At 34.1% G+C, this 24,448-nt stretch overlaps 6 protein-coding genes across 7 annotated transcripts; all 6 read right to left on the reverse strand.

Moving 5' to 3' along the window:
* Window positions 1–166: 166 nt before the first annotated feature.
* On the reverse strand, window positions 167–2,513 carry LOC105188550 (odorant receptor 4-like). The gene is made up of 5 exons (XM_019843827.1): window positions 1,353–2,513; window positions 1,008–1,107; window positions 779–889; window positions 496–651; window positions 167–305 (listed from the first exon to the last, which is right to left on the reverse strand). The coding sequence occupies exons 1-5, from the start codon at window positions 2,150–2,152 to the stop codon at window positions 252–254; spliced, it is 1,221 nt and encodes a 406-aa protein (XP_019699386.1). The 5' UTR covers window positions 2,153–2,513; the 3' UTR covers window positions 167–251.
* Window positions 2,514–6,000: 3,487 nt separating this feature from the next.
* LOC105188552 (odorant receptor 63a-like) lies at window positions 6,001–9,287 on the reverse strand. Its single transcript, XM_011150074.2, has 5 exons — window positions 8,077–9,287; window positions 7,892–7,991; window positions 7,674–7,784; window positions 7,278–7,433; window positions 6,001–6,868 (listed from the first exon to the last, which is right to left on the reverse strand). Exons 1-5 carry the CDS (start codon window positions 8,856–8,858, stop codon window positions 6,815–6,817), a joined length of 1,203 nt encoding a protein of 400 aa, XP_011148376.1. The 5' UTR covers window positions 8,859–9,287; the 3' UTR covers window positions 6,001–6,814.
* A 612-nt stretch (window positions 9,288–9,899) lies between these two features.
* On the reverse strand, window positions 9,900–13,086 carry LOC105188553 (odorant receptor 13a-like). Its single transcript, XM_011150075.3, has 5 exons — window positions 11,741–13,086; window positions 11,446–11,545; window positions 11,231–11,341; window positions 10,630–10,785; window positions 9,900–10,122 (listed from the first exon to the last, which is right to left on the reverse strand). The coding sequence occupies exons 1-5, from the start codon at window positions 12,520–12,522 to the stop codon at window positions 10,072–10,074; spliced, it is 1,200 nt and encodes a 399-aa protein (XP_011148377.2). The 5' UTR covers window positions 12,523–13,086; the 3' UTR covers window positions 9,900–10,071.
* Window positions 13,087–13,804: 718 nt separating this feature from the next.
* Window positions 13,805–16,286, reverse strand: LOC105188554 (odorant receptor 4-like). The gene is made up of 4 exons (XM_025302439.1): window positions 15,057–16,286; window positions 14,732–14,849; window positions 14,400–14,510; window positions 13,805–14,039 (listed from the first exon to the last, which is right to left on the reverse strand). Exons 1-4 carry the CDS (start codon window positions 15,836–15,838, stop codon window positions 13,818–13,820), a joined length of 1,233 nt encoding a protein of 410 aa, XP_025158224.1. The 5' UTR covers window positions 15,839–16,286; the 3' UTR covers window positions 13,805–13,817.
* Window positions 16,287–16,469: 183 nt separating this feature from the next.
* On the reverse strand, window positions 16,470–24,358 carry LOC109504343 (odorant receptor 4-like). Of its 2 annotated transcripts, none has more exons than XM_025303245.1 (6): window positions 24,053–24,358; window positions 22,297–23,947; window positions 21,909–22,008; window positions 21,542–21,652; window positions 20,579–20,734; window positions 16,470–16,825 (listed from the first exon to the last, which is right to left on the reverse strand). In XM_025303245.1, the coding sequence occupies exons 2-6, from the start codon at window positions 23,076–23,078 to the stop codon at window positions 16,772–16,774; spliced, it is 1,203 nt and encodes a 400-aa protein (XP_025159030.1). In that variant the 5' UTR covers window positions 23,079–23,947; window positions 24,053–24,358; the 3' UTR covers window positions 16,470–16,771. The 2 variants fall into 2 exon arrangements, with proteins under 2 accessions (XP_025159030.1, XP_025159025.1); XM_025303240.1 differs by lacking the exon at window positions 16,470–16,825 and adding an exon at window positions 19,948–20,485.
* On the reverse strand, window positions 18,203–19,617 carry LOC105188555 (uncharacterized). Its single transcript, XM_025303297.1, has 2 exons — window positions 18,578–19,617; window positions 18,203–18,367 (listed from the first exon to the last, which is right to left on the reverse strand). The coding sequence occupies exons 1-2, from the start codon at window positions 19,351–19,353 to the stop codon at window positions 18,250–18,252; spliced, it is 894 nt and encodes a 297-aa protein (XP_025159082.1). The 5' UTR covers window positions 19,354–19,617; the 3' UTR covers window positions 18,203–18,249.
* Window positions 24,359–24,448: the final 90 nt, after the last annotated feature.

Here is a 24,448-nt window from a genome sequence, read left to right on the forward strand (position 1 = left end):
TCAATAAGACATTAGAGCGCCAAAACACTTTGATCAGTGAATTAATTAACAGGTTATACTTGCGACATGTAGTATCATCTTTCAGGAAAAGAATATAACAAACGCGAAAGCAATTTATATTATATAACATTTATTATTTCAATGTATTTATTTCAAGATTAATTAATTAATATTTCTACGAAATGATATTCTACGTCTATACGAAAATATTCAAACAGATATTTTGTTATAATATTAGGACATTAAATTATTTACTCCATAACCTTCCGAATAAGATTAAAATACGTCACGGCCGTCTTAACGACCTAGAACATGATGTATCTTTATTAATTATATATTTTATATTTAAAGATGAAAGGCAATTAACTTTATAATGATTGTGTTTTGCAGGACTTTACGCAGGACAATACATAACATTACAAATATAACCGACGAATTAAGACATTATCTGTAATTATAATCTAATTGTCGATCATCATTAAACATGTTACTTACGTCACCGAAGGTTCTGATAGAAAGATCAACGAACTTCCCAGCTCGAAGTTTTGTCGGAATATTCGACATGGCTATAATCAAAATCAGTGCTCGCGCTTTCTCATCAGGAAGACGATACCAGTCCAGTGTGCACACCGTCATTGATAATTTCTCACCCTGGTTTAACAAGTCGCACGTATAAGAGGAGAAATCGAGGAAACAGCATTTATTCTTGCACTGTCTGTTGAATTCGTCAGAAATACCCTCGGCTTTAAATGAATCGACGACATGACGACAGACTTACCTTTGTAGAGAGCTGTTCCCCGATGAAGCAGAAGATAAAAATATTGAACCCAATTGACGTGAGTAGAATGAGATACGAGCCGACGGCTACAACATTATGATCTTCCCATTCCTATAAGGTCAAGGAAATTACATGCATGCATTTTGCGCAGCACTGGCATGCAACGAAACTTATATGTATAACCCCAGATCGCGCGAATCCTTATCACCCTACAATCATTTAGGCGCACCGTGATAATATCGTGTCCTAGGAGACATACGATCATCGTACATCCCAACAATTCCAACAGACTCGTGTGCTCCAAAGTGTTCTGCACCAATTGCAAGAAACTACAAAGGGACGCGCGCAAAATAGGCTTTTATTAGAAGGTTTCTCTGATCTCACATATTAGACAAGGGCACACTTTCATAAAGTGAAACATGTAATATGTTAATGTGACGTATCAGTTTTATAACGGTTGGCCATAATTCATACATTCACACTCTGACGCAAGTCACACAAGAATAATATAGATAGATGTGTAAAAATGTTATCGATAGACAAAGTGAACTTATACAGACGTAACAAATCTCACCCCCGCGTCCTGATCTGATATTCCACGGTCATGGCCAACTTCCTGTTCAAGTTCTTCACCTCCTGCTCGTTCACCAAGTTGTTCATTAACATCATCAGTATCTCCAGCTGCGCGCACATGTGCATGACGAAGAGCGCGGCGAGGCTGCAGATCGACACCGTGATGGTGTACTTGACGAAGCCGGAGAAGAACTGTATGAGAAAGATAATCTCGTAAGCGGGGCTGATCCGCCCGTCGAAGAAAATGAAGTAGCTCGGACACGGCAGATATCTGATCGTGATATTCTGATCAGTGACGAACTTTCCCTTGCTCAGCGGCACCACTGTGCGGAAATACAAACCGGACATGTACATGAATGCACTGCACAGTATGAGCAAGTTTCTCGCGGTCCTGGACTTGTTCAACATAAGATCGCGGGCGTTCGCGCTCGCGACATTTCGCCAATCGTTCTGCACTCGCATCAAGCAACTTTTCATTCGATTCCTGTTGAACACTAAGCTACAATACTTGAGCACCGCTAACGTCGTGAACATCACAGATGATATAAGCTTCAATCGAATGCGAGTGCGCTTCTCGACGATGATTACGTACAGAATCGTCGGGATCAACTCGCTACATAGAAGGAAGTAGCAAATGAGGATCAGCAAGATATTTTTGATATTTTCGATGAACGGGGCCTCTGCATGCATGCGTGGCCAGATACCCAATAAGCGACAGATAAAGCGATTTAGCTCTATCGTATATTTTATGTCGCTCTCGTAGTTTTTATTCGCGAACATTTTCCGAGGATTAAGAGACATGTACTACGCGATGTACTACCACCTTATTGTGCAGGACGTGATGTGCGTGATAAGACGTTCGTGATAGCAAATCGCGTGCTTCTTCATTCCCGGTCGCCGGGAATCATTTTTTAGTAGGAGCATGGCTCGGTACGCAAGTGCGCTTGCGTATCGAACGTTCGACCAACCACGTCAATTCGTAATAATCGTGCGTATATCCTAGGAAAAATGCTAGCGGAAATCTATTTATGTTCAAGGGCTCCCTATTGAGAATAATGGAAGGGTCAATACTCAGCGAAGAGAAGTATTGGCAATATAAACGTGGCATCACGCGAGCTTTGTAACTTCGCACAAACGATGATGCGTGCTATTCTATGAGAAAGGTATGTACGAGAAGATTTTATGCCGCGTATATTTACCGCACTAAAGTTTTATATTTTATAAATGTGTAGTACTACTTGTTTTTTTTTTCTTTTCATTTATATATGCCTGAGATGATGCTTCTCCGAGACACACGTACAGCTTAATTGTCGCAATTTCGACAATTAGCGTTTAAAAATGTTCAATTTGTTACTTGTCGAAGAATATTAAAATACGCACCGGCTGTTTTTACAGTCTAAAACATACGGTAATGCGACTTATCAATTCAATTTGCTTTTCACAAGAAGCTACAGATTAAATATAAATATGAAGAAAATTATTCAGGATAAACCAATTTTCTGAAATATGAACGATTCAGAAACCGATCGAAAATATCAGAATTCTGTTTAAGTTAATCAAAAATTTTGATTAAAAGATTTAAGCTGAATTCTAATAACTTTAACCGGAATTTCTGAATCTTTCATATTTTATTAGGAAATTTAATTTTATTTAACTAAAATAATTCTCTCCGTGAATAATTAGTCGAACATATATAAATTATAAATAATATAATGCAAATCATATATACATATATGGAGAAAGAAATTCAATTAAATTTCTATATGTCTGTTAAAATAATTAAACTTACTTATGTATATAAAACACTAACATTTATCTTTCGATACGATAGCTGCAAAAAAAAAAAATATTAACGGAATAAAATAATTATATACATTAGAAGAAATCCACGTCGTTGAAGTTTGGAGCGTTCTTGGAGCGAGAATTGAAAATAGCTTTTATTTAACAAAAAACCATTTAATATAAATATAAATACATATGAAAGATAAATTTGTGTTAAATATGACATGACATTATAAGAAAGATGTAATTCCCGAAAATTACGCACATATAATCATTCATACAGATTATAATTACAATATTTCCGGCACTCACAGCGCTCTGTGCCAAAAACTGACAATGCTTTCTCACTCTCTGGCATGTGGGAAAAAAGAAAAAAGTTAGTTTAATAGCAATATCGTCCCGGAACACTTTCGTTCTCCCCGAGAATTGTGTGCATACCACCACACTCAGACAGATTATAATTATTTCCGGCAGTCACAGCGCTCTGTGCCAAAAACTGGCAACGCATTTTCACTCTCTGGCATGTGGGAAAATAGAAAAAAATTAGTTTAACAGCAATATCGTCCCGGAACACTTTCGTTCTCCCCGAGAATTGTGTGCATACCACTACACTCAGACAGATTATAGTTACTTTCAGCAGTCATAGCACTCTGTGCCAAAAACTGACAATGCATTTTCATTCTCTGGCATGTGGGAAAAGAGAACAAAAACTGTTTAACAGCAATCGCGTCGCGGAATTCTTTTGTTCCGGAATATGACGAGAATGAAAATGTTCCGGGACGAAATTGCTATTAAACTGACTTTTTTCTATTTTCCCACATGCCAGAGAGTGAAAATGCGTTGTCAGTTTTTGGCACAGAGCGTTGTGACTGCCGGAAATAATTATAATCTGCCTGAGTGTGGTGGTATGCACAACATTTTCGGGGGGAACGAAAGTGTTCCGGGACGATATTGCTATTAAACTAACTCTTTTCTTTTTTCCCACATGCCAGAGAGTGAGAAAGCATTGTCAGTTTTTGGCACAGAGCGCTGTGAGTGCCGGAAATAATTATAATCTGTATGAATGATTATATGTGCGTAATTTTCGGGAATTACAACTTTCTTATAATGTCATGTCATATTTAACACAAATTTATCTTTTATATGTATTTACATTTATGTTAAGTGGTTTTCTGTTAAATAAAAGTTATTTTCAATTTTCGCTCCAAGAACGCTCCAAACTTCAACGACGTAAAAATCCCCACATTCAAATGCAGAAAACAATTGATACTTTTGAGGGGATATATAAAAACTACGAATAAAATTGTTTGCAAAATTATAGTTAAATGAATGCACTAATTTGCATCCATTTTCTTACGTCACCAAATGTTTTAAGTGAAAGAGCGAAGAAATTTCCAGCGGATACCTTGATTGGAGCATTAGACACTATCATCAGTAGCACAACATAACGTGTTTTTGTATCCGGAAGACGACACCATTCAAGTTTGCAGGATACAATGGCTACTTCCTCTATGTGATTAACATTATAAAACGTACATAGATATACGCACGAAGTTTGAACGCATATCCATTGCCGATACTTGGAAAAAAAGCGTAACTCGTGTGTGTATATACGTATATTGTATATGTATGTGTATTGCAATTTTCCGAAATACTTAACCATCATGTTCAACACAATATATTCGCGCAATCATATATTACATATATATATCATATCTATATGACATAGAATTATGATGAATATAAAATTCACCGGACAAGCCAATGGTCTGATGGTGATATTCTCACCAATGATAATCTCACCTTGAGATAATGGCAAGATTATTCGAAACATAACTGTACCAGTGTACATGAAAACTGCACAAATTGTAACTACGATCCTTCCTGCTTTTGCGCTCTTGAGCATAATGTTTCGCGCGTCCACACTAAAGACATTCTCCCAATCTTCCTCGACGTGCTTCAAACACTGTCTGATGTGATCATTACGAGACAGAAAAATACTATATTGCATGACAGTCATGAAGACGTAGAGGAGAAGAGGAGTTATTCGAAGTCGGACGCGCGACGATCTCTCTAGAAGCCAAAAAATAGTACCGAGTATACTGTCGCAAGTAAGAAGAACGTAGGAGCTAAAGATTACAGAGAGATCGTAAACTTTTCGGAATATAGATCGCTTTCCACTGACCGATGGCCAAGCGCCGATTGCAAGCATGATATTGCGGGTTGGTTGCATAACGTACACGATATCGTCTTGGCTATGGACGTTTCGCGACATTTCTCTAAGGACGTTGATGAACGTTTTGCGATACTCACGGTCTTCATCCGTTATGCTACCTACTGTTAATGCGAAATTCAAACGCGAGCTGAACTGCGACTGATTATGGAAGCGCAAAGTTGGCCGTGAAGTTAACTCCATTGCTCGTGTACGCATGCGCGCTTTAAAAATGCAAGTGTTGCTTGAGCGGAGATTGAAAACAGCAAACTTTGTAGAAGAAATCGCAAGCCCTGAAGGACATGATCATTTTTTCAGGATAGTTATTCCTGTCCGCCGGTGTACGATGACCTTTGCGACAAACAAGAAAATCGTAGAGTTTAACTTTGTTCCTTTTTGCTTTATAACTCGCGACCACAACGTTGACTGGGAAATAACAGTTTTGATTGCACCAGATGGAGTACTATTTGCTCAATTGCTACAAATGTGCTCGTGGCAGTCAATCGGAATAGCAAGTTTTCCCTTTCTCATGGATACATGAAGTTTGAATAAAGTTTCGCATCATCAGCTGAATCATTCGAAGATAAATGGCATTTTTTGTTTGTTATTTCAACTTTATTTTTACTTTAAATGTTTATTATATATTTAGTCTGTTTGCAACTATTTTTCCATAAAAAATAGTTAAACATGCGTAGTACTGAATACAGTAATTGTTAGTCGCACGTGCAAGTAATAATATTGAAATATTAACGTATGTCATAATGTAGATTTAACGGTCAAAATTTAATGCATGCATTCATTGATACGTTTCTAACAACAATATTTAACAACACATATATTCACTGTCTTACCTTATTAATGAATCATTTTTTATTACCAAAGTCGGGCTCCGTATCTTCACGCATCCTTAAAAAGAGATTGACAAACATTTCAAAATTATGTTTGTCAGGGAACTCAACGTGATAATGGTTAAGCATTATCATATCCAGAAGATGGTATCAGTATAAATGCTGTCAACTAATTTCTCTTCTAAATTTTCGAGCAACTTTCATCCAGTCAGTCTGAGCATATCTTGATACACAGCTTGCACATCAAATGATTAAAATGTCAATCAATGTCGAATAAAACGATAAAAATGCATTCAATATTCTCAGCAAGATACGAAGTACATTCTACGTTCCAACATCTATTATTGTTCTAACAAATGGGAAATTTCTCTATTGAAAAAAATGAACGGGACAATGTTGGTAATGGGTAACTTTGCATAAATGGTAATGTAAATTCTATTTCTATGAGAGATATATATTCGAGAAGACTTCATGTCGCAAGTGTTTATATACCGTACTAAATCTTTGAACTTTATAAATATATACTACTGATTTCTTTCCTTCATATGTATATTAGACGATGCTTCTTCGCGATGTATATAAGGCTTACGTTGCAGTTTCGATAATTAGACTTAAACACATTCAGTCGGTTATATTTCGGAGCATATTAAAGTATGCTCCTGCCGTTTTTATAGCCTAAAACATACAGTAACACGGCTTATTATCTCAATTTATTCTCGATATAAAGCTACAAATTGGATACAACTGATTAGTCAGACACAAAAATTATAAATAGCACGGTGCAAGCCGTATATAGAAGAAAGAATTTAATTAAATTTATTTATGTCACATCTGTAAATAAATGAACATTAGTAATATATATATATATATATAAATATATAACATTGGTATGTAGAATTCAATACGTGATAGCTGCAAAGAAAATTAAATTAACATGATAGAATGGTCATATGTTCCAGCAGAAATCTCCACGTTCAGATGTAGAAAAAATATCAATACCCTTCAGAGTATATAAAAATATTGAATAAAATCTTTTGCAAAATTATGGATGAAAAAGTGCACTAGTTTTGGCCCATTTTCTTACGTCACCGAATGTTTTAAGTGAGAGTTCGAAAAGATTTCCAGCGGATATCTTGGTTGGAGCATTAGACATGATCATTAGCAACACGATATAACGTGCTTTTTTATCCGGAAGACGGTACCATTCAAGCTCGCATGATGCAGTTGCCACTTTCTCGGCCTACAATTATGCAACACAAGTACACAAGTACACAAAATCCGAGTGCATCATATATTCATTAAAATCATTTTAAAAAAAGCGAGCAACGTAACATATGTCACGATTATTTTTCAAGTATTTCGTATGTAATTATAATTCATCACATTTTTAAAAGTCATATCACTTCTACTATATAGAATAATAATTTAATATTATAATATAAAATATCTTTTATATATTACCGAACATGTTAAATCTTACTTGTTCGGTAAGTTGTTCACCGGTGTAACAATACATAAATAAATGAAGTATCAGATTTCCAACGCATAACAAATAAACGCATAATGCTGCTGTATTGTTACTTTGCCATTCCTATAAATATAACATTTCCACCAGATACTTCCAATTTCCCTCCGTAAATGCGTGCATATTAATGCTATTATATTATACTCTGTAATATCTCAAATTTCTAGACTTACAATTATTATAAAATACATTACAATACAAAGAGTTATCGTGTTGACCATTATTTCCATCAGGAATATCTGATGGAGCGTATGCTGTACCATTCGCAAGAAACTAAAACATAATTACTAATGACGTGAAATCATTACTCGACACGAGGGCGAATAAAGTATAAAAAAATAAACAACTGTAAACTTACCCGCGTACCCTCACTTGATGCTCAACTATATCGGCCAATTTTTTATTCACTTCGTATTCCTTTTGCCATCGTTCTTCGACTAGCCTCGTCATTAGATCTCTCAAAATCCTCAGTTGGCCAGAAGCATGGATTACAAAAATAGCTGTGAGGCCACACGCACCTGTCGCGATCGAGGCTGTGATCAATCCGCTAATGCATTGAATCGTAAAGAATATTTCGTAGATAGGTGTGATTTGCACGTCGATGAAGACGAGGTAACTGGGACAGGCCAAGGGCCTAATAGTAACGTTTTGTTCCGTGACGATGTCTCCTTGTGATAAAGGGAGAATCGTGCGAAAGAGAACGGCACCGCTAAACATGAAAGTCGCACACACTGTGACTAAACGCTTGGCAATCCTCGCAAATTTCAACATCATGTTCCGTACGTCCGCGCTGAGAATATTTTCCCAGTCTTCCTGAACGTGTTTCAAGCACTCTCTGATCTGATTATCACGAATGATAAAGATACCGTACTGACTGACAGTCATAGTATCGTAAATGAGGAAAGGAATCATTTGAAGGCGGGTGCGAGTGTCACCCTGCGTCAGCCAATATAGGAAGCCAGGAATTAGGTTGCACGTGAGGAGAGTGTAAGAAATGGTAATTAGCAGGAACTTGTAAACTTTTCCGCACAAAGTTTTCTTCCGACTAATAGACGGCCAAATACCAAATATGCTCATAATATTACGCGTTGGTCGTGTGATGTACATAATATCGCTCAGGGAATATTCGTTACGAGGCATCTCGTTAAGAACTTCTAAGAACGCTTAGCGACACTGTCGTGCTTCATTCAAAGTACCCTTCTATGAGCGATGTCATATCTAGACGCGAGCTACATTACGACTGAACGTTGAAAAGTGAAGCAGATCGTGAAGAAAACTCTGTGGTCGCATGCACTTGCGTTGAATTAAAGATTCAAATACTGCATACGGAAGACAAGTCGAAAGCAGAGAAGTTTGAAAGCGGAGTGGATAATCGAAGGTCGGGATTGCTTTCCATGAAGGGTTTGTCATCATTCTCAACATTTATTGATTTTTCATAGGAATAGGGACATGTTATGTTGTACTGAGCAAACACTTTTTTACCGGAAAAGCAAAACAATATTTTTCCGCAAAGAAGAAATATTAGCGATTAATTTGCCGTGATATGATGAAGCTTTTATATAGTATGAAAATAATATGTAACTACAATTGTAATATAATTAGATAGTATTAATTAGATATAATAATAAAAATAATAATATTAATTAAACTATAATATGATTATAATACTATAAACTATTTCCTATAAATATTAAGTTTCTTAGGAATATTTATCACAGCGTTGTCGTGTATTCCAAAGAGACAAGATAAGAAACAGATATTAATCTCAATTCAAAATTTTCCTTCTTATTTTCAAGCAGCTGACATTCAGTCTGAGCATAAAAATTGACATAATCATGTGATTAATAAGTAGCTTATCAAATGGATCGTTAAAAATATGCACGTGGCGACGTAAAATCTGTTTATAATTTAAAGATTATTTATGTTATAACGAACAGGGCATTTTTTTGTGGGAAACAATGAAAGTATCAATCCCACGAATTAGTTCGACGAAAAAGAAATATTCGCAATATCATATATGGAACGCGATATCATGCAAAGTCTTTACATGCTAAAACGCTGTTGGCAATGTGTATCTATGCACAAACGACGATGCAAATTGTTCTATAAGAGAGGTATATTCGAGAAGACATGTCGTATGTATTTATATCGCACTAAATTTTATATTTTATAAATGTATACTACTCCTTCTACCACTCTTTTTCCTTCTATTGCTATTTCTCCTACTACTATTGTTGTTACTATTGTTGTTTCTATTGTTCTCTCATTACATATGTATCCGGGACGTTGCTTCCCTGAGATACAAATACGTCTTATGTCTCAATTTCGACGATTAATATTTGGAAACATTCAGTCAGTAAACACTTCGAAGCATATTAAAATACGCTCCGGCTGTTTTTATAGTCTAAAACATACAGTAACGCGGCTTATTATTTTAATTTGTTCTCGACAAACGGCTGCAAGTAGGATATAATTGTTTAGTCAGACATAAAAATTATAAACAATATAATGCACCCATACATAGAAGAAAGAATTTAATTAAGTTTATTTATATCACATCTGTAAATAAATGAACGTTAATAATATATATATATATATATAATATATATAATATAATAATATATATATATATAATATATATAATATAATAATATATATATATATATAATATATATAATATAATAATATATATATATATATAATATATAATAGTGGTATATAGCATTTAACATGATAGCTGCAAAGAAAGACAAATTAACACGATAAAATAGTTACATGCTCTAGAAAAATTTTTCTACATTCAAATGTAGATTAAAAGATTAATATTCTTTTTGGTATATAAAAATATAAAATAAAATTGTTTGCAAAATTATGGGTAAATGAGTGCACTAGTTTGGATTCATTTTCTTACGTCACCAAATGTTCTAAGTGAGAGATCAAAAAGGTTTCCAGCTGACATCTTGGTTGGAGCATTAGACATAATCATCAACAATACGATATAACGTGCTTTTTTGTTCGGAAGACGAAACCACTCAAGCTCGCAAGATACAATGGCTACTTTCTCTGCCTATGATTAATATTATAAAACACACATAAATGTATTTATAAAATCTGAACATTTCAAATTCTCATTAACGCTTTCGAAAATTTATCTCGAAAAGAACACTAAACACAAAATGTACACATATCCTGCGCTTTTTTACAACTTTTTAGTCTTTAAGTTTGACATTTATCATTATATGTTTATACTTTTAAATATCATAAATCTCATTTATTAGATGGAATAATAATAAAATATATTCTCCTATTATACGGAATCATAATTAGTAGCTATACTAAAAAATAATGTTTTGCAACGTCGAGTGTAATTAATCTTGAAAAAGATCAAAATTAATTGCCATGTATTTTCGTCATTTCTTTTACTGTCAGCCATGTTATTAGATAAAACAATATATTTTTGTATTTTCGAATATTCTCTAACATCCCTATAGAACATAGAACGTAGAACATACCTCTACAATAAGTTGTTCACCGGTGTAACAAACCAGAAATAAATGAACTGTTATATCTCCAGCACTAAATAAATAAACAAATACTCCAGTTATATTGGTGTTCTGCCATTCCTATAATTACGATGTTATCACCAGTCGTTTTTAATTTTTATTTGTAAATGCTAATATATTAAAATTACTCTCTACTCTATATTTTCTCAAAATTCTAAACTTACAACTATTATATAATACATCATAATGCAAAGACTTAACGTGTCCACCATTATTTCTATCAGAAATATCTGCTGCAGAGTGTTCTGCACCATTTGCAAGAAACTAAAATATAATTACGTCAAATAACATAAAATCATTATTACAATGTAAGGGCGAATAGAGTTCGTCGGAAATGAATATCGTATAACATTTATAAGAAATGACACACAATTTCTAATCACTTATGTCATACATTAAATCAATTAACATACAAAATTTATAATCAACATTAGAAACATCTTTATACTGCAAACTTACCTTCGCATTCGTACTTGATGTTCGATTATATCAGCCAATTTATTATTAACCTCGTATTCCATTTGCCATTGTTCCTCGACCAGTCTCGTCATCAAATTCCTCAAGATCCTCAATTGGCCGGAAGCGTGGGCCACAAAAATTGCAGTGAGGCCACAAGCACTTGTCGCGATCGCGGCTGAAATTACACCGCTGAAGCATTGAATCGTGAAGATTATCTCATAGACAGGCGTGATTTGCACGTCAATAAAAATAAGGTTACTCGGACAGGACAAGGGTCTGATAGTAACGTTCTGCTCTGTGACGATATCTCCTTGTGACAACGGAAGGATTGTCTGAAATAGAATAGCACCGCTAAACATGAAGGCTCCGCATATAGTGGCTAGATGCTTGGCAATCCTCATGAATTTCAACACCATATTCCGTATATCCGCGCTGAGAATGTTCTTCCAATCTTCCTGAACATGTTTCAAACACTGTCTGATCTGGTCATCACGAATTATAAAGATGCCATATTGACTGATGGTCGTAGCGGCGTACATAAGAAAAGGGATCATTTGAATACGCGTACGCGCGTCACCCTGTATGATCCAATAGAGTAAGCCGGAAATGAGGTTGCACGTGAGAAAAGCACAAAAAATGGTAATTAGCAGGAACTTGTAAATTCTTTCGCACAAAGTTTTCTTTCGGCTAATGGACGGCCAAATACCAAGTACACGCATAATAATGCACGTTGGTTGCGTGATGTACATAATATCGCGCGATAAGTATTCGTTATGTGACATCTTGTTGGGAACTTCGAGAAACGCTTCGCAACACTGTCGTGCTTCATTCGAAGTATCCTTTTACTAGCGATACGATACCTAGAGGCGAACTACATCACGACTGAATGTTAAAGAGTGAAACTCATCGTGAAGTAAACTCGCTGGTCGCATGCGCTTGCGTCGAATTAAAGATTCAAATACTGCGTGCGGAAGACAAATCGAAAGCAGAGAAGTTTGAAAGCCGAGTGGATAGTCGAAAGTTGGGATAGCTTTCCATGAAGGATATTCTCATCTATCAACGTTCATTGATCTTTGTAAGAAATAGAGATATATTCTGAGTGAACGTTTTTCTTCTGATATACTGAGTGAACGTTTTTCTTATTTAACATAGTAATTATTAAGTATTGTGCTATTCGAAAGTGGTATCTGGACAAAGTTAGTGCTATCAGCATAATCCTCTCTATTCAATTTTCAAGCAGTTGACATGCAGTATCTCTTGATACAAAAATGGGCTTCAATCCATCATTCATCAAGTGATCAGCAAGTTTCTTATACCAAATAAATCGATAAAAATAATATACGTTTAATATTATAAGGGATATTTCGTTATCGGAAATAACAAATGTATGTCAATGTATCGCGAAGAAGTATTAGCGATTTCAATGCATTGTCATGCGAGCTGTTTACTTATTAAAATGAAGTTAGCAATGTAGCAATGTATATAACTTCGACTAAACGATGATGTAACTTGTCGTATAAATAGGTATTAGACAAAACTTTATGTCGTATCTATTTTATATAATGCAGCACTAAATTTTTATATTTTATAAATATGTACTACCGATATATACTACTGTATGTGTATGTTTTTATACATGGAGATGACAATATTCCTTCAAGAATCGTATATAGAGCTTCTTTAACAGTACTTTAATGGGCTGTATATTTAATGTATATTTAATGGGCTAAGACTTCCCTGGACGTTTGCACTTGTCCAGGGAAACGATATTAATGTTAATAAACATTTCTTTCACATTCTTTCCTCGCTATGTTATATTTAGTTCTGAGATACTTTATGTTTTTCGTATTAAATTATATTATATGTAACATTACATTCAGCTGCAAGGAGAACTATCAGACATCAGCAATAGTGTCAAATTTTGATATAGTAAGTGTTAAAACTTTGTTGAAGCTCAGTATACAATTTACTTCAGAGTTCCTCTGATTCCATCTTAACGCATTCATTCGATTACATTTCGGAGCATATTAAAGTACGCTCCAGATGTTTTAATAACCTAAAACATTCATTTAACTTATTAATCACTTCGATAATCCTCGCTTTGTTCTGGATAACGATCTAATATTTGAAAGTGTTCCCTTACATCACCAAACGTTTTCAATGACAGCTCCACGATCTTACAAGCAGAGATCTTTGGTGGATAATTGGACATTATCATCAGTAAAATGACGCTGCGCATTTTTTTCTCCGGAAGATGATACCACTCGAGCTCACGGGTTTCAATCGCTACTTTCTCCGCCTATTAATAATTTATCACAAATACGAATCAACAGTAATAAAATTTGCGACAAAGTTTTATACGCTATTTCAAAGATAGTGCTAGAAACAATTTCCCTTTTCTGCTATATAAGATCTATCAAAATATTAATAAGATACATCGATATTTTCCCAAAATATTTCATATTTATCAATATAAAATGCAAATTATTCTTCACTTATAATAATAATTTTAACGAAATATTCACATTAAAAAATAAAATATCTCTCAAGTAAAAATAAATTTTGTCAATTATCGTACGTTATATTTTCGTCGTTATATCTACGTTTTATCATCATCTCCTTTATTATAGATCAAATATCAAACACATGTAAAAAATACCTGATCATTCAGTTGTTCACCAGTATAGCAAAAGAGAAATATATGAATTATGATGTTTATAATACTGCACGCATAAGAGCATACAATCCCAGGATTGCTGGTATCCCAATCCTATAAATATATTCCTATAAATATAGTAATTTTCATGAAACATGTAATAATATCGACAAATGAGATAATACAAAATAACTGTTTACAAGTATATCGCCGTAAACAATTTTAAATTTACCAATCGTATAAACATTTGATAAATTGCCGATCTTCTAATTTATACCAAATTTGTATCATTTCTTTTAATATTATACTCCGAAACATTAAAATTTTTCATCAACTTGTAAACGTATACGAACCAATATTGCAAAATACAGCAAAAGGCAGATGGTTAAAGTATCCACCATTATTTCTGCCAAACATATTTCCTGCATGGTGTATTGCACCATCTGCAGAAAACTGGAATATGATTACTAATAACGTTATATCGTCCCTATCTTAATCAAGAAAGACGGGTATCCCAAAATCAAAGAAATACAACATATTACTGTCAAAAGTGATAGAAACACGCGCAGCGAGGCCTTTTTTTGAACAAATATGTATTAAGTCAGCCGACATACATTGGAAAAAAATGGAAACTAAAACATGTGTCAAATGCAGACTTACCTATGCACTCTTACTTGATGTTCAACCACTTCACTTAACTTCTTATCCACTTCTTCCTCCTTCTGCCACTGTTCTTGGACGAGATTCTTCATTAAGCAGATCAAGATCTTCATTTGACCACTGGCATGTTCCACAAAATATGCTAGAAGACCGTACGTGCTCGTCGTAATCGAAACTATAAGGAGTCCCGTTAGAGATTGAAACGTAAATACTATCTCGTAAAAAGGGCTAGTTTGCACGTCAATAAATAAGAAATTCACAGGACAGGCCAAGGGTCTGATCGTGACATTCTGATTCGTGACAATGTCTCCTCGCGACAATGGCAAGATTATTCGATACATAGCTACACCACTGTACATCACGACACCACAGATCAAGATTAGAAGCCTCGCAGCTTTCGCGCATCTGAACATGATATTTCGATCGTCCGTACCGAAAGCATTCCGCCAATCTTCCTCGACATGCTTCCAGCATTGTCGAATGTTATCATTGCGAGATAAAATAATATCATATTGAAAGGCACACAAAAATACGTAGAGGAGAAGAGGGATCAACTGAAGTCGTATACGTATTGATTCCTCCAGTAGTAAATAAATGATACCGGGTATAATTTCGCAGGCGAAAAGCAAATTGGAGCTAAAATTTAAAAAAAAGTTGTAAACTTTCTGGAACATGGATCTCTTTTCGCTTCTAAATGGCCAGACCCCGATTGCGAGCATGAGATTGCGAGTTGGTTGCTTGACATATACGATATCGTGTCGGCTATGTACATTACGCGGCATTTCTTTATTAGACTTTAACAATCGTTTAGCAATACTCGCTGCGCTTATCCGTTGTGCAAGCTACCGTTAGTAAGAAATCTGAACGCGAGCTGAATTGCGACTGGTCGTGGAAGCGCAAAGCTTGCCATAATGTCAACTTTATTGCTCTCCTACGCTTGCGCGCTTTAAAAATTCAAGCATTGCGTGCACGGGAACGTTTGCAATAAAGTTTTTGAATGAAATTGTGAACTCCGAGGAACGAGATTCTCTTCCGTAGAATCCGTAGAATCCGTAGAAAGTAATTTTTCACGGAAAGCAGTAAAATCATAATGTTTAACTTTGCACCCTTTCTCTTTCGTAACTCAGGATCGTAACAGTAGAATACTTTTATATGTTTAACTGCTACAAATGTACGTACTAATCGAAATGAAAGGATTTCCTTCATACGAAGAAAGTTAGTTGAATAATTGCGGAATAGTACGTTAAAGTTAATTTATGTTCTATTGATTTAACAATATATTCGACCAAACGATGGTTTAACTTGTGATATAGATAAGTATATTAAAAAAAAACTTTATGTCGTATCTATTTATATAATGCAGCACTAAATTTTTATATTTTATGAATATATACTACTGATATATGTGTTTTTTTATACATGGAGATGACAATGAATCCTCCAAGAATCGTATACACAAAGCTTCAATAGTACTTAATATTTAATAGGACTCGCTTGTACTGGTTCATGGAAACGTTATTAATGTTGCATTTCTTTCTGAGATAGTTTATGTTTTTCGTATTAAATTATATTATATGTAACATTACATCCAGATGCAACGAGAACTATCAGACATTAGCAATAGTGTCAAATCTTGACGTAATAGCTGTTAAGGCTTTGTTGAAATTTAATATACGATTTATATCATAGTTCCTCTAATTCCATCTAAAACGCATTCATTCGATTACATTTCGGAGCATATTAAAGTACGCTCCAGATGTTTTAATGACCTAAAACATTCATTTAACTTGTTAATCACTTCGATAATCTTTGCTTTGTTCTGGATAACAATCTGATATTTGAAAGTGTTTTCCTTACATCACCAAACGTCTTTAATGACAACTCCACGATCTTACAAGCAGAGATCTTTGGTGGATAATTGGACATTATCATCAGTAAAATGACACTGCGCATTTTTTTCTCCGGAAGATGATACCACTCGAGCTCACGGGTTTCAACCGCTACTTTCTCTGCCTATTAATAATTTATCAAAAACGGTAATAAAATTTGCGACTAGGTTTTATACGTTATTTCAAAAATACTACAGGACAGTTTCCCCTTTTTATACAAAGTCATGCAAAGTTATACAAGGTTTGTCAAAACATTAATTGAATGCAATATTTTGTCCAAATAATATAATAAATAAAACGTCAAAAGCATTGTAGACTCATTCAATGCAAGTCTTTCCACCCTTTGTAACAGAATTGCAAAGTAGTTTTAGCGAGTCTCTTCGTAGCGTAGGTCACTGTTCAAACATTGTATATAGTTTATCAGTCTACCCTGAATCCTTCAACTTTTACTTCCGAAAGAAAAAAAATATGCATGGCTGATCATATATGGATAGCAAGACTGCAATAGCATTAAATTAAATTCTTTTGCATGAAATTTACTAGCTGTTAACATCGATACATTGTCATAATGTCATGAGAGTAAAACAACAATAAACAGTTCCAAAACTTTTTAGTTGCTTGTGCATTATGTTAAAATAAGTGAGTTGTAACTTGTATCGAAGAAGTAATGAGAATACAACTCGCACATCTATGCAGCCGTAATTTCGCAATGCTTTAATCTAATGCGTTAATCTCTATTTCTTTCGCAAAAAATCGATATTTTTCTAAATTACTTCATATTTATCAATATAAAATACAAATTATTTTTCATATAAAATAATGATTTTAATGAAATGTGCACATTAAAAAATAAAATACTTCTCAAATAAAAATGAATTTTGTCAACTATAGTACGTTATATATCTTATTTTAATCTCTATTATTATTATAGATCAAACACGTAAAAAATACCTGATCATTAAGTTGCTCACCAGTATAGCAAAAGAGAAATATATGGATTATGATGTTTATAATACTGCATGCATAAGTGCAAATAATTCCAGGATTGCTGGTATCCCAATCCTATAAATATATTCCTATAAATGTAGTTTTTATGAAATGTAATGTAATTTTCATAAAACATGTGCTATTATCGACGAATGAGAAAATAACTTTTTGTATCATTAGCATCGTCGTAAAAAAATTTAAATTTACCAATCATATAAATATTTGACAAATTGTTGATCTATTTTATGTCAAATTTGAATCATTCCTTTTAATAATATACATCGAAACATTACAATCGCTTTTTTATCAAAATCAACTTATAAACGTATACGAACCAATATTGCAAAATACAGCAGAAGGCAGATGGTTACAGTATTCACCATTATTTCTCCCAAACATATTTCCTGCATGGTATATTGTACCATCTGCAGAAAACTGGAATATGATTACTAATAACGTTATATCATCACTATCTTAATTTAAAAAAGCAGGAATTCCAAAACCAAAAGAACACAACATATTACTATCAAAAATGATAAAAACACGTACGATGAGATCTTTTTCTGAACAAATATGCATGAACAAGTTTGCCAAAATACATCGGAAAAAAATAGAATGCAAAACATCTGTCAAATACAGACTCACCTGTGCACTCTTATTTGATGTTCAACTACTTGAGCTAACTTCTTATCCACTTCCTCCTCCTTCTGTTCTCGGACGAGATTCTTCATTAAGCAGATCAAGATCTTCATTTGACCACTGGCATGCTCCACAAAATATGCTAGAAGACCGTACGTGCTCGTCGTAATCGAAACTATAAGAAGTCCCGTTAGAGATTGAAACGTAAATATTATCTCGTAAAAAGGGCTGGCTTGCACGTCGATAAATAAAAAATTCACTGGACAGGCCAAGGGTCTGATCGTGACATTCTGATTCGTGACAATGTCTCCTCGCGACAATGGCAAGATTATTCGATACATAGCTACGCCACTGTACATGAGGACACCACAGATTAAAATTAGAAACTTCGCAGCCTTTGCGCATCTGAACATAATATTTCGATCGTCTGTACCGAAAGCATTCCGCCAATCCTCCTCGACATGCTTCCAGCATTGTCGAATGTTATCATTGCGAGATAAAATGATATCATATTGAAAGGCACACAAGAAAATGTAGGGAAGAAGAAGGATCAATTGAAGTCGTATACGCACTGATTCTTCCATTAACCAATAAATGATACCGGGTATAATTTCGCAGGCGAAAAGCAAATTGGAGCTAAAATTTAGAAAAAGGTTGTAAACTTTCTGGAACACGGGTCTCTTTTGGCTCCTAGATGGCCAGATCCCGATTGCGAGCATAAGATTGCGAATTGGTTGCTTGACATATACGATGCCGTCTTTGCTATTTACGTTACGCGGCATGTCTTTATTAGACTTTAACAAACGTTTGTCAATACTCGCTGCGCTTATCCGTTGTGCAAGCTACCGTTGGTAAGAAATCTGAACGCGAGTTGAATTGCGACTGGTCGTGGAAACGCAAAGTTAGCCATAATGTCAACTTCATTGTTCTCCTACGCTTGCGCGCTTTAAAAATTCAAGCATTGCGTGTGTAGTAACGTTTGTAGTGAAGTTTTTGAATGAAATTGTGAACTTCGAGGAACGAGATTCTCTTCCGTAAAAAGTAATTTTTCGCGGAAAGTAGTAAAATTATAATGTTTAACTTTGCACTCTTTCTCTTTCGTAACTCAGGATCGTAATAATAGATTACTTCTATTGTTTAACTTTCTTCTATTGTTAGCTTTCTTTGTTTAACTGCTACAAATACATGTGGCAATCAAAATGAAAAGATTCCCTTCATACGAAAAAAGTTAGTTGACTAATTGCAGAATGGCACGCTATAGTTAATTTATGTTCTATCAAACAGAATAGTCCTCTGTAAATAAGGATGATCTGATGTTTCGCAAAGTCGGAGGCAGATCAATATGGGAAAGAAATATTAGCTATGTAAACGCGAAGTCAAGTACGAACTTTTTATTTACTGAAGTATTGTTGACATATAACTTAACACAAACAATAATATAAATTGTTCTATAAAGGAGAATTAATTTGAATGGATATCATGTCGTATACATTTATAAACTTATATTAAATTTTCTTGCTTTGTAAATAAACTACGTATGCGTGTATATATGTATATATTTTTATGTACTCGTATGACAATATTTTTCCGAGATATAAAAACAGCAAGCTTCAATAAAGCTCGTATATTTACTTGGGCAAAATAGCTTGCAATAAATCTTAGATAAGCAACATTAATTTTTCAATTTTTCATTTTCTGTTTCGAATGTTACTTTTACTTGCGTAAGTAAGTTTACTCGTTTTTCTAAATTTCTTTTTTATCCTTATATATTATATGATCATTTTATTGATCCTTTGTTTAAGTTTGCTGTTCGTGTTATATTTTTGCGGTGATTTAAGATATCCCAACGATATAACAAATTCATTCGGTTACACTTCGAAGCACATTAAAGTACGCCCCAGACGTTTTAATGATCTAAAACATTCATTTAATTATCTGTTAAACGTTTCGGTAATACTCGCTTTGTCTCGGGTTAGAATTTATGTCTGTCTAAAAGTATATTCTTACATCACCAAACGTCTTCAACGATAGCACCATGATCTTGCCAGCGGAGATTTTAGGCGGATAATTAGACATAATCATCAATAAAACAATGCTGCGCATTTTTTTCTCCGGAAGATTATACCATTCAAGCTCGCGGGATTCAATTGCTACTTTTTCTGCCTATTATTAATTTATCACATACACATAACTACTGCCTATATATTATTAATGTGTCACAAACTTTAAATTTGCAATTTCAAAAGAAGTATAAGGCACAGTTTGTCCTTTTTTCTATGGTATGTCAAGAAAGTAATGAGACAATTTTTATTTTAAGAATACTACAGAATAACCGCTTAAAACAACATAAACTCATTCAATGGAACATTTCTCAGACACAAGATGCACTCACTTATGTCAGTGAATTTTCCATAATTCGTAGAAATTTTTTAAAGGATCTTTCGTTGTTTTATTTGTATTTTATCGGAGCTTTATTTTTTAATTTATCGCTCTCAAATCGTTTTCTCAGACACATTTTCCGATGTATTTATTGATTATCACTGAAGTTTTTCGGAATGATATTTATACGCGCATTCTTTATGTTAAATCGTCTGTAAAGATCCTATGCACATAATAACAATTCCAATATAATTAATAAGTCACCATTCACTAGTCCCTATTTTATGAAAGTTCTTATTATTCAATTTCTTATTTTATTTTATCAAGAAACTATAGCATTGCCAATTCAAGAGAAGAAAATTATTACTTTTCCGACACACCTCGCATTTCTGCTTATAAGACACACGATATTTATATTGTATTGATATATAATGATATATGACAATATAATGATAACTTTAACAGAATAATTGCATTTTATTAAATGCGAATTCTTTTGTAGAAAAAATGAATTATGTTAACTGTGAAATAGTACATCCTGTCTTTATCTCTGTTATTATATCTCGAGAGTTAAGCACGTACAAAACGTACCTGGTCGTTAAGTTGCTCACCGGTGTAGCAAAACAGAAATATATGGATTGTCACGTTAACAATGTTTAACGCATAAGAGCCTATAACTCCAAAATTATGAGAATCCCAATCCTATAAATATATTCCTATAAATTTAGTAATATTCAAATAACTAATATTGACAAATCACTTGGTTTCAACTAAGTTTCGTTAGTGCAATTTGCTTCATCATGAAATATTTAAATTTACTAATTCAACAAACGTTGGATAAATTGACTGAATTTTTTTTTCCGATTCTTTTTGTATCATCTTTTCCTTTTCTTTAATTATATTATTGTCGATACATTCGATTACTTCTATTTAAGTGAACTGATAAACAGATACGAACCAATATTATAAAATACAGAAGAACGCAGATGGTTAAGGTACTCTCCATGATTTCTATCAAACATATTTCTTGCATAGTATACTGTACCATCTGAAGGAAACTAAAATGTGATAAAATAATATCCTAATAATATAAAAATCATAAATAATATGTAATAAAGTAATATTGTCTCTATCTGGACTAAGAAAAATAGAAAAAATGCAGTAATGGAAAGTAAAAAATATTAATATATGAAAATGACAAAATATATAGTACGCACACATTTTTGTTAATAAATATATATTATAGTAATAAATTACTATTCAGTTGGAAGTGTGTATGTGCGTTCGATATATACATATATCGGAAAATGAGAAGCATCACCAACATTTATAACTCATATTCTTACCTGCGTACTCTTATTTGATGTTCGACTACTTCAGCTAATTTCTTATCAATTTCATGCTCCTTTTTCCGTTGTTCTTGGACAAGACACTTCATCAACCAAATCTGGATCTTCATTTGACCGCTGGCATGCTCCACAAAATATGCTAAAAGGCCGTATGCACTGGTTGCAACCGAAACTATAATAAATCCTGTTATTGCCTGGAATACAAAGAGTATCTCGTAGAAGGGACTAGCTTGTGCGTCGATGAACAAAAAATTCACCGGACAGGCCAAGGGTCTGATTGTGATATTCTGATCGGTTACAATCTTTCCCTGAGACAAGGGCAATATTATGCGAAACATAATCGATCCAGTGTACATAAGAGCTGCACAGATTAGAATCAGGAATTTAGCGGATTTTGCACCCTTGAACATAACATTACGCGCGTCCATGCTGAAAACATTTTCCCAGTCTTCCTCGACATGCTTCCAACATTGTCTGATTCTACCATTGCGAGACAGAAGGATATAATATTGAATGACAGACATGAAGACATAGAAGAGAAGAGGGCACATCTGAAGACGCATTCGCGCTGATTCTTCCAGGAGCCAATAAATGCTACCGGGTATAAACTCACAGGCCAATAGAAAATTGGTGCTAAAGTTCAGGAAAAGGTTATAAATTTTTTGGAATACGGACATCCTCCCGCTCCTGGGTGCCCAGACACCCACTGCGAGCATGAGATTGCGAGTTGGTTGCATAACATATACGATATCGTTCTGAGTATGTACGTTTCGCAGCATTTTTTTACGGATTTTAACGAACGTTTCACAATATTCACTAGCTTCATCCGTTGTCAGCTACTGTTGATGTAAAATCTGAACGCGACCTGAATCACGACTGATCGTGGAAGCGCAAAGTTGGCCGTGAAGTTAACTTCAGTTGACTTTCGTACGCTTGCGCGCTTTAAAGATTCAAGCGTTGCGTGCGGGGGATCGTCAGCAGTGAAGTTTCCAAACGAAATCGTAAATCCCAGGAGACGGGATTGTCTTCGATGAAAACTATTTTTGCCCGATCGTGTTCGTCGACCTTTGCAACAAACGGTAAAGTTGTAGTATTTAACTTTATTCCTTTCCATTTTGTTACATTCGCCTAGAAGTAACAGTTTTTTATTACCTCAAGTAGGGTTCTTCAATTTGCTCAACCGCTACAAATAGCACGTGGCAGTGAATCAGCATAAAAAGATTTCTTTTGTACAGGGAGTCACAGTTGAGTAACTTTCAAATCATATGTTTATCTGAATCATATGGTTCAGATATATGGACAGTAAGCTTCAATAAAACTTACATTTACTAGGAAAGCTAGCAATAATTCGAGATAAATAATATTAATCTTTTTATTTTCCGTCAATTTCCATCTTGAACTTGTATACGATGTTGCATTTTATCTGAATAATGTCGGTATCTTCTATATTCAATTTTATCATATAATATTATATCCAGATACAACGAAAACGATCGACAACTATCGATGAATTTTAATATAGTCATAGTTAAAAAATCGTTAAAGCTTACTACACTGTTCACTTCGTAGTTCTTTTGATTTGACCTAAATCCTTTCACTCGGTTACATTTCGAAGCATATTGAAGTATGCCCCAGATGTTTTAATAATCTAAAACATTTATTTAATACACTTGTTAATTTTTTAAAAATTTTTGTTTTGTTCTGGATAAAAGAAAAAGAAAGAGAATCTATATATTTTTAAATATCTGCTTACATTACCAAACGTCTTGAATGATAACTCCATGATCTTGCCAGCGCAAATCTTCGGTGGATAGTTAGACATTATCATCAATAAAATGACACTGCGCATTTTCTTTTCCGGAAGATGATACCATTCGAGCACGCGAGATTCAATTGCTACTTTTTCTGCCTGTTATTAATTTGTCACAAACATATTACAATAGCGATACAATTTCTAACAAATTTTCTTTCGCTATCTTAAGGGTAGCGCAACGAAGAGGAAGAAACGCAGTATTCCTCCTTTTCTATACAAGTTGTGTCAGAAAGTTAATGAGATATAACATTTTTACTTTTTTTTTTACTAAACGAGACAGTAGTAGCCATTTATTTCTAAAATATTAAGTAAATTTTTTTATTTTCCTCTGTTAAC

The sequence above is a fragment of the Harpegnathos saltator genome, unplaced genomic scaffold, assembly GCF_003227715.2.
Source record: "Harpegnathos saltator strain DR-91 unplaced genomic scaffold, Hsal_v8.6 scaffold115, whole genome shotgun sequence".
Taxonomy (NCBI): domain Eukaryota; kingdom Metazoa; phylum Arthropoda; class Insecta; order Hymenoptera; family Formicidae; genus Harpegnathos; species Harpegnathos saltator.

Bases quoted from the DNA above. Each gene is read 5' to 3' on its own strand.
- LOC109504343 (XM_025303245.1), bottom strand. From the start codon at position 23,078: ATGCTGCGAAACGTACATACTCAGAACGATATCGTATATGTTATGCAA. The intron at 22,009-22,296 runs GTAAGAATATGA...ATCACATTTTAG, and splicing joins CATCAAATAAGAGTACGCAG to TTTCCTTCAGATGGTACAGT. The intron at 21,653-21,908 runs GTTCGTATCTGT...ATATATTTATAG, and splicing joins TTCTGTATTTTATAATATTG to GATTGGGATTCTCATAATTT.
- LOC105188554 (XM_025302439.1), bottom strand. From the start codon at position 15,838: ATGCCGCGTAATGTACATAGCCGACACGATATCGTATATGTCAAGCAA. The intron at 14,511-14,731 runs GTTGATGAAAAA...ATATATTTATAG, and splicing joins TGGTTCGTATACGTTTACAA to GATTGGGATACCAGCAATCC. The intron at 14,040-14,399 runs GTATTTTTTACA...AATTATTAATAG, and splicing joins GTGAACAACTGAATGATCAG to GCGGAGAAAGTAGCGATTGA.
- LOC105188552 (XM_011150074.2), bottom strand. From the start codon at position 8,858: ATGCCTCGTAACGAATATTCCCTGAGCGATATTATGTACATCACACGA. The intron at 7,785-7,891 runs GTAAGTCTAGAA...TTATATTTATAG, and splicing joins TAATGTATTTTATAATAATT to GAATGGCAAAGTAACAATAC. The intron at 6,869-7,277 runs GTAAGAAAATGG...TGTATGTTTTAG, and splicing joins CACTTAAAACATTCGGTGAC to GCTATAAAAACGGCAGGAGC.
- LOC105188555 (XM_025303297.1), bottom strand. From the start codon at position 19,353: ATGCCGCGTAACGTAAATAGCAAAGACGGCATCGTATATGTCAAGCAA. The intron at 18,368-18,577 runs GTGAGTCTGTAT...ATCATATTCCAG, and splicing joins CATCAAATAAGAGTGCACAG to TTTTCTGCAGATGGTACAAT.
- LOC105188550 (XM_019843827.1), bottom strand. From the start codon at position 2,152: ATGTCTCTTAATCCTCGGAAAATGTTCGCGAATAAAAACTACGAGAGC. The intron at 652-778 runs GTAAGTCTGTCG...TTGTTAAACCAG, and splicing joins GGGAACAGCTCTCTACAAAG to GGTGAGAAATTATCAATGAC. The intron at 306-495 runs GTAAGTAACATG...ATCATGTTCTAG, and splicing joins CTATCAGAACCTTCGGTGAC to GTCGTTAAGACGGCCGTGAC.
- LOC105188553 (XM_011150075.3), bottom strand. From the start codon at position 12,522: ATGTCACATAACGAATACTTATCGCGCGATATTATGTACATCACGCAA. The intron at 10,786-11,230 runs GTATGTTCTACG...TATTAATCATAG, and splicing joins GTGAACAACTTATTGTAGAG to GCAGAGAAAGTAGCCATTGT. The intron at 10,123-10,629 runs GTAAGAAAATGA...TGTATGTTTTAG, and splicing joins CACTTAGAACATTTGGTGAC to ACTATAAAAACAGCCGGAGC.